Source organism: Penicillium citrinum (genome assembly GCF_028827155.1).
Source record: "Penicillium citrinum strain IBT 23319 chromosome Unknown utg000009l:1.0-4274883.0:1.0-4276374.0, whole genome shotgun sequence".
In the NCBI taxonomy this organism is placed as follows: domain Eukaryota; kingdom Fungi; phylum Ascomycota; class Eurotiomycetes; order Eurotiales; family Aspergillaceae; genus Penicillium; species Penicillium citrinum.
The window spans coordinates 3,561,714-3,575,657 of record NW_026622694.1 but is presented as its reverse complement, the minus strand read 5'-3'; the positions used below and the strand labels follow the sequence as shown (position 1 = coordinate 3,575,657).

Genomic DNA, 13,944 nt, shown 5'->3' with positions numbered 1-13,944 from the left:
CGAGGCTTGGTAGTAGTGTGATATCTTCTAATTGAGGCCATGGATGATCCTAGTCTTTCAGAATGATTGCATCCCGTTCCCGGTTTCGCTATCTACTGGTTTTAATAGTACGGGAATAGGAATGTATCTAGGATCTACCGTCACACCCGTGTTTATAGCTTGCGCATCCAAAGACTATTAGAGGATAATGTTGCAAAAGTACTGTACAAATGTCGTTTGCCGTGCGGAACAGCTAGGCAATATAGTTGGCATGCAGATGGGGTTGCTGCGTGGGCGTAATTTTGTCTATTCCTCGGCAGTACTTGCGCTAGTAAGTCTGAATAAGTCCTCCTAGATAAGCTGAGAATGGATATGTACAAAACGGATACTTGTTCAAGAACCCTGTGGTACCAACTGCAAATTAGGAAAGCCGAAGGGATCAAGCCACGTAGCTACGTATCATCGATTATGCTGTCAAACCGGCTCAGCTGGGCTGTTTGATATTGTGTACTCACAAGGCTGAGCTATGCATCTCGAGACTAATGCAGAGAGATACCGAGTTTTACAATTTCTTTGTTTACATTAATGCACTCTGCATTGTCAGATCACGAATGGAAATATCAATGTCTCCTGTTCAGCTCCAAAAATCCAATGGTGCGACATGCACAGCCTGAGTCTGTTTCCACCGTAAGATTGTGCCCGTGCTAAAGATATCCTATACACATTTCCTTCAACAAATTTGTCGGTAACGGAAATGATGGCCCCATCTACGAACTACGACATGTAGTGGATAACCTCAGCCACAGGCCACAGGCCAGGTTTACCCCAGCAAGCTCGCTAACCAAATCTATACTATCTCCAAAAAAGAGGAAGAAAAATCTCAATACATGATATCATCCCCTACCGATGTATCTCCCGAGTCCTCTTGCTATGCACATATCTGGAATAACCCACGTGAGGAACAGAGATTGTTCCCCCTGGATCTCGGAAGAAACCATCGTACGACAATCCCAGCTGCAGGGAGGGAAAATTCTACCTATCGCCTCTGAACCAGTCGATCAATGATGATCTTCAGTCTATTCCAAGCTTGATGGCATGCAATTCCTGTCAATCCCACCCCGCGCCGCGGGAGAAAAGACGCTAAACTAACGATACAAAGTACGACCGTGATATGTAAGAAACAGAAAAAAGTACGTGTCAATTTCCCGGAACGGAACCTTCTTTTGTAATCTTAGTCGGGAAGCATCCGAGGCAAGGCGCTCTTTTAGGTAGTCAGGGCCCCAGAATTGTACATTAAGAATTTACCAGATGTCCTTCTGGATCCAGGAACATCATGAGCTCATTGCTATCAAGACCGGAAGAGCCGGCGCGCCGTTCAGCCGTTCAGCGGACATCAGCTGAAAGGACGAAGCAAAAGGACCAATGTGGGGAAGCCCAGGTGATCATCAACGGCAACGAAGAAAGAAAGAAGGAAAAAAGCACTTTCAAGGGTTGTGTATCCTGATACATTATTCCATGAATACTATACACAACATACAGTATGTGGAACGGAAGTGTACAATACATACATCCAGTGTACCCTTTGTAATGACTGCGATGATCCACAAGGCAAGGACGGGACTCACATGACTGACGGGCGATTCGATAGCGGGAAAATCGTTCAAGGGACAGAACCGCCATCAGCCAGTCATTCAGTCTTGACTGGCTGTTTTGTACCCGTCACCGCGGCACCGGGGCATGCATTCCGATGGGGCTCGCCACTAGTGGGACAAGGGGGGGGGTCAGGGGAAGGGAGAGTTCCCGTTGGTCGGGGAGGGGAAAAGTCGAGAAAACCGGGTGAAACGACGGGTGGTGGGACTTTGTCTCGGTATGGTAAGAAAGTGTTAGTGAAAGCGTATGTAGAATCCGCGATGGAACGAAAGTACGGAGTCCTCCGTACGAAGTTAGTGTGGAGAGAGCTGGACCATGGGTCACACTGATCTTCCGAAGTTCCCCTGGCGGCTCTGACGGGGGGGGAGGCGGGGCTGTGATGAAGTTAAGCCAGTTCGGTAGTATGATTGGATCGCGGATGTTCAAAGTAGTCTCCGGGGGGAAATGGTTTTTGGTCCGCACTAAATCGATGGTGGATCGACTCAGCAGTTCAGCATACACAATACTGTACTATGTATTCAGTCAAGGTCCAGTCTGTCAATGTAGGTACGAGAGTCTCTCGGAGAGACTCAAGAGTGGACCAGATATATCTACTAGATATATTACGATTGTAGTGAACATAGAAACTCACGTGTTCGATATACTAGATTCAACAAGTCAAATACGAAGTATTGGGCGTTCTATTGTTTTCATCGATGCCACCAGTGCACACGTTCTACTGTACTAGTTACTACATATGTAGATACAGGTGTACGGATATTATTTATGCATCTTATGAGTACATAGTACATAGGAAGTCTTCAGAAGCACTAGCACTAGCAGTAGGAGTATTAACAGCATCACCTCTATCTAATCTTAGAGTCTACGAAGTACATACATAGTATACAAAAACTAGTTAGCTCAACAAGCAAGTCGAGAATCTAGATCGAGTATCTCCAGAGGTGGCGTCCGCCCCATAGTAAGTACTACTGGCCGCACTGCGCTGAACAAAAGGACCTGTCACACTCTCCACTAGTTAATTTAGTCTAGAAGCGGGTTCAAGAGGAGAGAACATCAAATGTGGCAAAAGTCAAAAGCTCAAATTGACTTTCAACTTTTGCGATCTGGAGGATTGCGCTCGAGCACTGGCATCTGCAGCTATTATCTGCAACTAAAATCAAATGGTACTTTGTCCACACAGAACCGGCCCGCTTGCCAGAGCGGCACATTGACAATTAGCTTCTCTTCTCAACCCAGCGAGATGGAATGCGATAAACTTCAATTGTCAAGATCGATCGGGACGAGCGGGAAGTTACGTTGGCTGCAGGGAAAAAAAAGGAACACATCGTAAAGAGGCGCATTTGCCCCCAGTCTCGAACAATTAGATGCGCCTCTCTTCCTGCACCCAGCCAAATCGAGATTTCCTACGGAATCATCGGCATCGGCATTATTAGCATCATCAATACCATCACTTACATAGGTACTGTACATAGCTTGATAACAAAGGAATCAAAATGATCGACAACAATCGACACCCTGCATACTCGCCCCCTCTGCTGGAAATGACCTACATCGACAACAAATTTCATCCTCGCGCCATCTCTTAGGGCCAATATGCAATTCTGAACCCTTTTCTTATGATGTTCCCTCCCCACTTCCAACATTTGCAACGATTCCTTTATCCCCCTTTCTGCTCAACATGATAATCTCTGGAATGTGAGCAAATTTCAGACCGCAAATTTTTTTTTCTTTTGATAGATCACACTTGAGCTTATCCTCATATTCCTTCCCCTTTTTTGCTTAGCTTGTTTTTTCCTGTCTCCTTTTTTACTTTTTTTTTTTTAAAAAATAATTTTCTTTTTCTCAAATCATTCGGAACGGGAGTGACGATAAGACGAAAAGTTAAAAATGCAGCGACTTCGAATCCAAAATTAAAGGGCCTTAGCCCGCGGGATCTGAAGGCAATTTAGCCCGAGTCGACATCGCTTGTCCAAAAATATACCGAGTGTCGATAGTCAGCGGACTAAGACTAAAAGTGGCTTCTCTGCGGGGAAGAAAGGATCCAAGATAGATGATTGGATTAGGAAGAGGAGGTTAGCCAGTCTCACGGGTTCAAGCCCTACTCCATGCAACTGTCAAAAACCCGACACTCTGGCGCGGCAGGTGCGCTGGCGTCGATCATAAGCCTTGCTCGATGGTTTACATAGATCGAGTACGGCGTTCGAGTAGAATAATCTGGACTAACGCCTCAGGCTCGCATCTCGCATCTCGCATGTCATTCGTATGGGGGTATTCTGGTGAAGATACATCGCGGCTGATCATCCTTGATCCTCGATGGTGGCGGGATAATCGTCGGCTTGTTCCGATTATTAACAGGCAAGTCGGCGATCTGGACTATTGCCTTTCGTAAATAGGAGGTAAAGTTATGCAAATGGCAAAAATTGCCGTACATACGGCAGGACAGGGGTGGAAAATATCATGCCCCCCCTTGCGATAGAATCCCCCGGGGATAAGTGTAGTTTGAGTGCAGAACCATCCGATACAAGTCATGTCCACGATCCTTGTAAGTAGCGGGTAAGGGAATGAAGGGAATGCCGCGATTTGAGGAATGTGAAGCGAAAGGGTCATGAGCATCGAACTTGGAAGCACGACAGGATGAAGTAGAGTTTGCAGAAGATCGAGTGGCGACGAGACGGTCTGACGAGATGCATCATGACTGATACTAGACTATCGGGTACATGAAGTATGGTGTGCTGTACAAGCGCGCAACAAAGATCACGATACTTTGAAGAATTGAACCTCGAGCGCGATCATGCATTTTTGGCGTGATCGAACCCGGATACCGCTCAGTGATTGACTTGTACCCGGACTCTCACCGTCTTTTCTAATCGTAACGGAGGTCGGAATATCGATATGGACTACAGACGCATCTCTAGTTCAAATCACAATGGAATCGGCCAAAATTTTCACGGCGGAGAGAGACCCTGTCCGAGTGACCGGCGATGCAGACGTAAATCCACGGGGAGATACCCGATGGTATGACGTATCCAATGCCGGATCGCGACCCGTTCTACAATGATTATGCCGGAGGTTGATTTTCTTTAACGTACTCGATTACTATTGATTCATACGGGGAGGATGGGGAGAGCAGCAGACCTCGATCATGGCTTAGCATCGCGAGATTCCTTAAAGGAAGAAAGAATTTAGCTGCAGCCAAGCGACTCACCGCTGTCAATGCCCGTTGTTGAGGCTCCACTGGACTGCGTGAAACTACCTGTAACTGGGAGGATGTACGAAGTAGCAGTAGGAGTAGGTGCCAGGGATACCTTACTGGTGGTTGACGACCGGGGTTAACCAGGTGATTAGGAGCACCCTGTTACATGCTACCCCTTTCAAGAGGGATCACTCCGATGCAGTCGAATCAAGCTCCCCCACCGATCAACAATCGCAAGTCGATCACGCATCACTTGAGATCGAAGAAGATGCATTCATAGAAACTCCATAAAGAGAAATTTCATTCTCAACTGCCCGTTGGGCCATTCTACCCTTGTCTACTCTTTGTCATATCGCTATTTCTAGTCTGTCTTTTTATTCTTTTTTCTTTTTTCTTGCCCCATTTCGAGCGCCGGATGTATGTGTAATTATTTATTTTCTCTTTTTTCTTTTGGTCTATTGAATGATTATTCTTGTTATCCGCCGTTATTCCCCGCTGTCCATCTTTGGTCTTTCCGAACAGTCCGAGTGGATGTCAATGAAGACACGATACTCAAACGGGGCGCGTGATGCATGGCATCAAAGTTGCTTTGGCTTTGGGTTTATGAAGGACTGTCACTGTCACCCTCAACCGTCACCGCTACATGTACTCTGTTCTAGTATCCTATCAAGCCTCTCCGGATACTCCCCGGAGCTGTCAAGGCCAAGCTCCCGGATCCCTTTCTGTGATGTTGTCGCCCTGTTGCGAAAACCTGCGTGGCGCCTTCTATGCAAGCAATGCATAGAAGGATTTGTCAACTGCGCTGCCTCTGCCCGACACTCCGTACTGGTACGCCCTTGATTGGCCTCGCCTTAGGCAACCTTTTCACCTCAATCGTTGTTGCGATGGAGACAGTCTCTTAGCTCCAACGCTCATTCGAGCGGTGTTTGCTGCAAGACTCGATGCGGAAACTTGGACCCTCAGACATCTGTGACTCGTGGCTGATCATCCGGAATCACGCAGGATTTGAACCCATTCACGCTTTTCCTGCTACGAATTGCAGGTGTTATGCTCGTCTTCAATCTCCTATCCAAGATTTGACTCCCCGTCTCTGTCATTCTCGACCATACCACACATACATAACCACTCGGCTCAGGCGGCTCTCTGACCGCAACCTGGTTGTTGCCCAAGTGTGATGACGTCGATTTGTTAGCCCCGTATCTCCATGAGGATTGTACATACAGGTAGTACTATTCGTATGAACTCCGTACTCCGTATGTACTACCGGACCGGCCTCACCGGCTTTTATCGATGCCCCGCCTTTAGGCTCGCGTGGTCGATTAAAGCGCCTGCCCACTCTCCGTTGTACATTGCGTACATGCCGTATGGAGTACATCTGAAACAACAGTGTGTAGTATGTATCGTTCCTGTACTCCGTACAAGGCAGTGATACAATAATGGTTCCACTATGTAAGAAAGTTTTCCAGCCCCTTGGGTTTCCGCTCTGTTGGGCCCAGCTGCTGGGTCGGCACTTTACCGACTTTTTAATGCAGAACTGCTATCCAAAGTATACAGTACAGTCTGTATTCGATACTTGCTGTATGGAGTACGACGGAAGATGATGATGTTGATGATCATCACCATCATCATCATCCGGTGCAACGAAATATGTTCATGGGTCTGTGCATTATAGTCAGGGTCGAAAAGCCTAAGAATTGAGAGTTGCCGCCAATTCTCTTCCCTCCTGACTCCATTCAAGAAACTATAGAGTCTAAATATCGCGATCATCAAAGATTCACATAGATTGACAGTCGTAACGGTTAGAAAGGGTTCGCTAATTTTTTGGATTCCTCTTCACCGTATTCAGTAGAAATCGGAGGAACCGCCGTTAACACGATCGGCCGGCGAGCGGGTCTAGTTTGTAGGCGAGGCCCGGAGTGTCGGTGAATTCTATGACAAGTTCAGCTGATGCTGGATTTTTCTCGAAGGACTGTCACGCCAAAAAGAATTGGGGCACCCCCCCCCCCCGTACGGAGTGTGTATGTATCCTGTATCACTTCGACCGATTCACTCTCACACTGGCACTACAGTAAACATGTGCCCTCGGTATGACAGGATGATCATCCTCCCCTCCTCCCTAGTGCTGTAAACATTTCTCCCGTTAGGATCCACTGAATTCAATAGCCGCTCCCCTTTTGGCTTTTGCTTTGTGGTGATGGATTCAAAGACAAACCCAAATATCAGACTCGAAGTTAGACATTCTACCTAATTGGGCTGGGACACGGCAGCCTCGGGGTACCAGGGCACAGTCTAAAGATGGAATGCTCTAGGATACAGTCGTACATCCACGTCCATCTCCACTGGCGGAGACATCGGACGCGCTAACGGACCCAGGGCTCTGGAAACACTGTTGATGAAATCTGCGAGGCCAACCTTTTGGGAAGACTCAAACCTACCTATTGGATGAATATTAAGTCAGTGCCTCAACGGCTTTTTCGAGGGGGATGGTTATTCCGACTCGCCCACCTGTCAGAGTAGAGAATGACCAAAAGGGTACAGCAAGTATTGAACAATTCGAAATTGTGCCAGGTTCCAGGATGTAAGAAAGAATATTACGTTTAATGAATTTGTATAATATTCATCACAGCTAGTTACAACGTTGAATCTATCGTAGCGAATCAATACGAAACACGCTTGACCATTGTTTTTGATTGATTGATTGATGGCGGCATAGACAAAAGGATCAGATCCACACTCCATTCCTCTGTCCCAGAAGCGCGATGACCCTCGGGGAAGGCGATCCTTCACGTCCGAAAGAGAGTTCGCTCTGAATCTCCCGCCTCTCAGATTTTTTTTACTCCGTAGAAGTGGCTGAGATCATTCCGCGACGAGGGGTGGATCGTAAGAGATCAACTTACATAGTACAATTTATGAGAACAACATTAGTACGAGTATGTTAATCTTAATTAGTGACTCCATACCAGTGTATCTAGTGGGTAGTCACTAGCTTCAGCACATATTAAGTTAGGACTTAATTGACTAGAGTACTCCATAGTTACTACGTGTATGTTATGTGATTCTGTCATTCAGAAATTTCTCTGTCAATTCCGATCGTCTTGTACCGATCTTGTCTAGACTATAGAAAGTGACCGGGGAGGCGTCGAGGAGGAGGAAGAGGGAGGGGGGGAAGAAGGAAGTTAGATCTATCATCTCACTAACTCACACTAAAACCATACTTCCGGGAGTAAAGGTCCCAAAAGGTAAAATTGAAAAGAAAAAGACAAAAAAGCCAGACGATCATCCTTACCTTAGTCCACATACGTTGTTTAGCGTACTTGGATTCAAAGTAGCCCCTCCTAAGCCCCCCCTTTAGCGGCACTAAGGACTCGCCTCCTGCTGTCCCCCGGGGCCCGGGGCTAAGGGCCGTGGGTCGGGTTGATCCATCATCACTTACGGAGCTAAACAGTAGATACATTGTACATACACACATACATACCTGTATTGTAGGGCACTATGTACAGCGATCTGGGGGAAGCCGATCTGTCGAATCAATCCCAGGGGGAAAAGGGGGCCGGTTTAAGAGAAAAGGGTAAAGTACATACTGTACACAGAGCTAATTAGAAGAAAAAAAAAAAACTTTGGACTCCCTTGTCGCATCTGATCTGATTCTGATTGATCGAGGAATGGAATCGTTGGACAATCGGGTTCTTTCCTACCGTCGAATCCCTTTCTCGGAAGTCCTACCATTGGCCCCGAACTCTCTCGATGACGATGCCCTTCTTTCCCCCCCCGTCTTCCGTACCTCACGTCGATTCTCCTGTTGGCTCCACCTACTCTTTTTTTTTTTTTAAAAAAAAAAAATTAATTTTGTGAGTATCTTTTTTGGGATTTTAATTCAATTTGTTTTCTTGAATTCTCTTTCTTGTTTACCATCCTTGCCTCCAGGGTGTTTCTTCCGCTTGGTTCCTCCCCCCCCATCTCCTCCCCCTTTGGATTTTATTATTATTATTATTATTTTCTTTTCTAATATTTGCATTTTCATTTTGTTCTTGTTTCTAATACTTAGGCATACAGCCATCTAATCGATGCTGAGTGGTCAGATCCCCCAGTCGGATGGCCCCGATTCCCCTTCTGTAGTTGAATTACACAGAATCTTTGGAGGTGTAGAAGAGAATTGGGCAATGTGAAATTCTATTAATTTAGTTTTTCAGTACAGTACTCAATTCACCCCTCTCTTGTCAAATCTAGCCGGAGGAGATTGAGGGAAAAAATACTAATTGATAAAATAGCAAAAAGGAGCAAAATTTTCTTACTGTAAAAAAAAGTAAAAAGAAATAAAAATAATAAATCATGACCCACCTTCCCTTTGTCTTTATTCCTCTGATTGACTATGTTTGCTTGCCATCTGCATCCTGCGCCTTTCTGTACAGCTGTAACCGAAATTCTCAGATGCTGAACGGTTGACGTTTTAGTCTCTTTTGGCGCCTGATCACATCGGCTGTCTATAGATGGAGCTATCCACTGTCGACACCCGCGGGACAATATAATAACTCCCGTCTCCCCTCCGTCGACATGGAATGAAATCCCCTTTGCTCATCTCATCTCATCATCTTTTCGAACCTCTTGGAAACTCAGACCCTTTCCCTCTTCCTTCCAAGATTCTTTATAGATCCCTTCGCCATTCTTCCTACCGCCCTTTCCCACTTCCACTTCCAACCTCGCTCTACCTCTTCTTCCTTCTTTGAACTACTCCTTTCTTCCAATTGTTTGATCCGATCTGCGCTATCTGTCGATCCTACGAAATTCTGGAGAACCTCCAATTTTCCGGGAATTCCTGCCTCGGCTTCAAAAGCACTAAACTTTCTCTTGTCTGATCTCATCTAGAAAGGAGTGCAGAAAAGAAGCCATTGAGAGAAAAAAAAAAGAGACTTCCGGAGCTTTTTTTTTTTTTTTGGCTTTCTTCTCCCTTGCAGTTGTTTCATAGTCTACTGCAATCTATTTCCCAACCCTACCTTATCGGACTCGCGATAGAATTTCCAACCGCAGGGGGAGCAATGCTGAAGCCCTAAAACAATCAGCTCATGCTCCTTGCTCCGACGTTCAGCCTCCACACACCAATTGCATTTTCTCCCTTTCGACCCTGACGCATTAACCTGGGGTAATTTTAGGGAGACCGGATCCAAAATCAAAAGGACCTCTTTGGTACTTTTGATCTTCTGCCCTTTTTTTTGGGATTGTCAACTACGCCTTCCCGGACTGAAGTGGGGTCTTTGAATACATCTTATTCCATTCTCTTTCCTTTTCTTTTTCCCTTGTCTTGTTGAGAAACGCATCTTATTACCGTTCTCTTCCTCGTCAATTCTCATTCTCCTTCCTCACAATCTCACATCACATAATGTTTCAACGGCCAGCTTGTTTACGGCGGCAACGCCATGGAGCCGGCGAGGATTGGACTGCGTTTCCCATTCGGCAATTGTTTGTGTTAGGTAAGTCGCAGTACTTTTGTTTTGCATAGGGAACTATGTGGCTGTTCCCTTGAATTTGGGATCATACCTGTGACCTTCATTCATTACAGCCATATATCATTACCACCCAGCAATTGAAAATGATCAACAAGATTTGAGAACACAAACTAACAAAATGCAGCTTTGGTCCGAATTTGCGAACCAATTGCTTTCATGTCCATTTTCCCATACGTGTATCACATGGTCGAATCATTCCATGTGACGGATAACGACCAGAAGATTGCCCTCTACGCCGGAATGATCACATCGTCTTTCACTTTCGCTGAATTCTCTGCTGGCATGTTTTGGGGCCGGATGAGCGACCGAATCGGCCGGAAGCCAGTGCTCATCATGGGATTGATTGGAACAGCCATCAGCATGGTTGCTTTCGGATTTGCGCCCAACTTGGCGACTGCAATGATCGCGCGTGCTTTGGGAGGTCTGCTGAACGGAAACATTGGTGTACTCCAAACAACTGTGGCGGAGATCGTCACGGTCAAAGAGCACCAGCCTCGAGCCTATTCTATCATGCCGTTTGTTTGGTGCCTGGGTTCAATTGTTGGTCCGGCTATGGGCGGTGCACTCGCCCAGCCCTGTGAGAATTATCCGACGATTTTTGCCCGCGGCACCTTTTTTGACCGATTTCCCTTTCTGCTGCCCAATCTGGTCTGTATCGTGGTTCTCATCTGTGGTATCGTGGTGGGTTTCCTCTTCCTGGAGGAGACGCACCCTGAAAAGAAGCACCGCCGTGACCCCGGCCTCGAATTGGGCCACTGGCTCGTCAACCAATGCTGGACCTCGCGTGTGCAACTCCCCGATGATTCCGAGGTTGGCGTTGAGGAATCCAAGTACTTTGTCTATGATGATATGCCACCCGAGTACGAGAGTGCCGAATCATCGCCTTGCCTGCGCCCCGTGAATAACGCCTCAACTTCCCCCGAGTGTGACCTGGAGGGTCAGAAATCCCCCGCTCCCAAGGCTTTCACTCGACAGGTCATCTTGACTATCATCGCTTACGGCATTCTTGCATAGTGAGTTGGCCCTTTTGTTGTTTTCCCCCTCTCTTGACCCCCTCACTCTTAATTGCGGTTGGGCAGAGGGCGGGATTAGCGATGTTTCGCAGAATTTCTTGATGCTGACAACCTTGTTTTCCTTTCTGCAGCCACAGCGTGTCGTTCGATCAGCTGATGCCGGTCTTCCTGAGCACACCCAAATCTGACGACCGTGTTGTTCTCCCCTTTGAGTTTACCGGCGGTCTCGGTCTCCCCACTAAGACGATTGGTTTCATGTTGGCTGTACAGGGTGTCTACTCGATGATTGCCCAATTATGGCTCTTCCCCTTCGTTGTCAAGCACTTTGGCACTTTGCGCACGTTCCGCTTCGTACTGCTTGTCTGGCCACCGCTTTACCTAGCTGTGCCCTATCTCATTCTTCTTCCGGCTAAATTGCAGATGCCTGCTGTCTACGTCGCTTTGATCAGCAAGATCACCTTTCATGTCATCGCCTTCCCCGCTACTGCCATCCTCCTCGCTAATGCTGCACCTACTTCCAAAGTCCTGGGCTCCATTAACGGTGCTGCTGCTTCCACTGCCAGCTTAAGCAGAGCCTTTGGTCCGACAGTAACCGGTTTGCTGCATTCGAAGGGGCTCGAGAGCGGACACTCCGTACTGGCCTGGTGGGCCTGCGGTCTTGTCTGCTTAGTCGGTGCCATTCAGAGCTTCTGGATGGAGGAATCTTCAGAGCCCGAGCGATTTAAAGATCAACCTGATGTGAGTGAAGCGGAAACGAAGCGGGAGCCTCTTGCGGATTCCTTCACCCCGCGCCAATCATTCTCTTCGGTTTCGGAAGAAGAACAACGACTACTTTCTCTGCGATCCAGCATCGATCATGATTATGACGTTTCAAAATTGAACCTCGATCTACCAACCTCCGATGGGGATCTATCATCTGCCCCTCGTGTCTAATCTGATTTGTCTCGCTATGCTTTTTGCTCGCGATCAACCAAGAGAACAGACATACACGATCGCATCCTTGGTCTTTATTCTCTTCTTTCTCTTCTTTTCTCTGTCTGTCTTCTGGAAAGACTACACCGTTGCCAGCGCCACTTCGATCTGCTCTACCCATGGGCAACATTCTCCTTTCTATCTTTTCAATTTTCAGCCATGATACCTTGATTCCCATTGCCCTGATGATTTTCCATCTTACACCTATGCTATTTTCGTTTTTTCCATTTCTCATTTCTCCTCGGTCTCTTGCGTTAGAGACTAGGACAAGGCGCAACTGTCATAGAAGGGATGCATATGCTTACAAAAAAAGTCTCTGAACTACCGATGGTGAAATCTCGTTTATTTACCTTCATCTATTGTGTTATGTTTTGTCGTTGTCATTTTCTTATTTAAACTTGGGAGCATTTGAAACGGGATATATTATGATGATACTCATGCATCTGGGAGGCTATATTGTTCTGTTTTCGTTTTGCATTGTCTTTGCCATTTTCCTGTTCTTTCTACCTTCTTCCTTTTCTTTATCCCCGTTCTTCATCTGATTGTCCTAATGAGGCATCAGTCAATCCAAGAGATTAGATTACACTTTCACCAATGTGAACTTGATCAATTCAACGCCCGTCTTACCACTCGGGCCTGTTCTCTCGAAATTCTTCTTTTCCTCTTCATGGTATAGAGGCCCCCACATGGGCGCCTAAATGGTAAACTGAAGTACTGTAACTTTTTTTTCTCTCGCAGAACTGCAAGCCAAGCATATCCACTTATGAAACCTATACTACCACCTTGCTGCGCAGTAATCATGCCATGTGCATCACATATATAGTAGCCTGGTTGTCCAGGATTGGGAGATATCCTTTCCTTCTCTGCCATCATACTTCCCACCTCCCTTCTGCATCCTCCAACTTCCAACCTCCCTTCTTACCCCCCTCATCAACCAACACCGCGGACCTCGTCCAGGCTATAAGCTGTCAGTTGTCAGTTCCCCGCGGCTCCACCAATGGCAGCACATTTATCCCGGGGAAGATCCACTTGACACCAAGACTCCCGCCGCATCGGTTGTCTTGTACTGGCGATGGCGGCGTGGTCACTGGCAATAATCATGCAGAGCCAATTATCGACCTCAGATCCATGCTGACTAGACAGAAACTAATTGTTCCCCTCAATTTGTTCCCCAATCCTTCGATCAGCCACTTAGGAAATCTGGGGTACCGAGAATGCCGAGTCTTTACTTTTCTCCATGCCCTCGGGAAACTTAATATCCGGAGAGTCTCTGGATGGACCACCCACAGTTGACCCGAAACTCCACCACAACCCTATCCGATGCTACTCTCTCTCCTCTTCATCGCTCTGCAAGTTACAGTGTTGCCCTCGTCCTTCTGGGGCGCTGATCGTTCGTTCAACTCAAAGATTCGCGGCTTCTAATGCGCGTGCAGAGCAATATCGCCCCTCTATTATTGGCCTCTTTCTTAGCTTAATTTGTTGTCGGAGGATATTCTACCTCCGTCGCGTATATCTGCGCCGCGGAGAGCTTGTTGACCGTGTCCACGTTGCGAATAGTGCGGGCCGCCTCCTTTTCTGTCGTTCTGGATAGCAAGAACTGTGGTCTTGCATTGAGACTGCTTTACAACATCTCACC

At 46.9% G+C, this 13,944-nt stretch overlaps 1 protein-coding gene across 1 annotated transcript; it reads left to right on the top strand.

The window, feature by feature from the left end:
- Window positions 1-10,196: 10,196 nt before the first annotated feature.
- On the top strand, window positions 10,197-12,269 carry N7469_010808 (MFS transporter; the record flags this gene model as incomplete). Its single annotated transcript, XM_056649713.1, has 3 exons — window positions 10,197-10,287; window positions 10,448-11,336; window positions 11,468-12,269. 3 exons carry the CDS (start codon window positions 10,197-10,199, stop codon window positions 12,267-12,269), a joined length of 1,782 nt encoding a protein of 593 aa, XP_056496844.1.
- Between the last annotated feature and the right edge of the window lie 1,675 nt (window positions 12,270-13,944).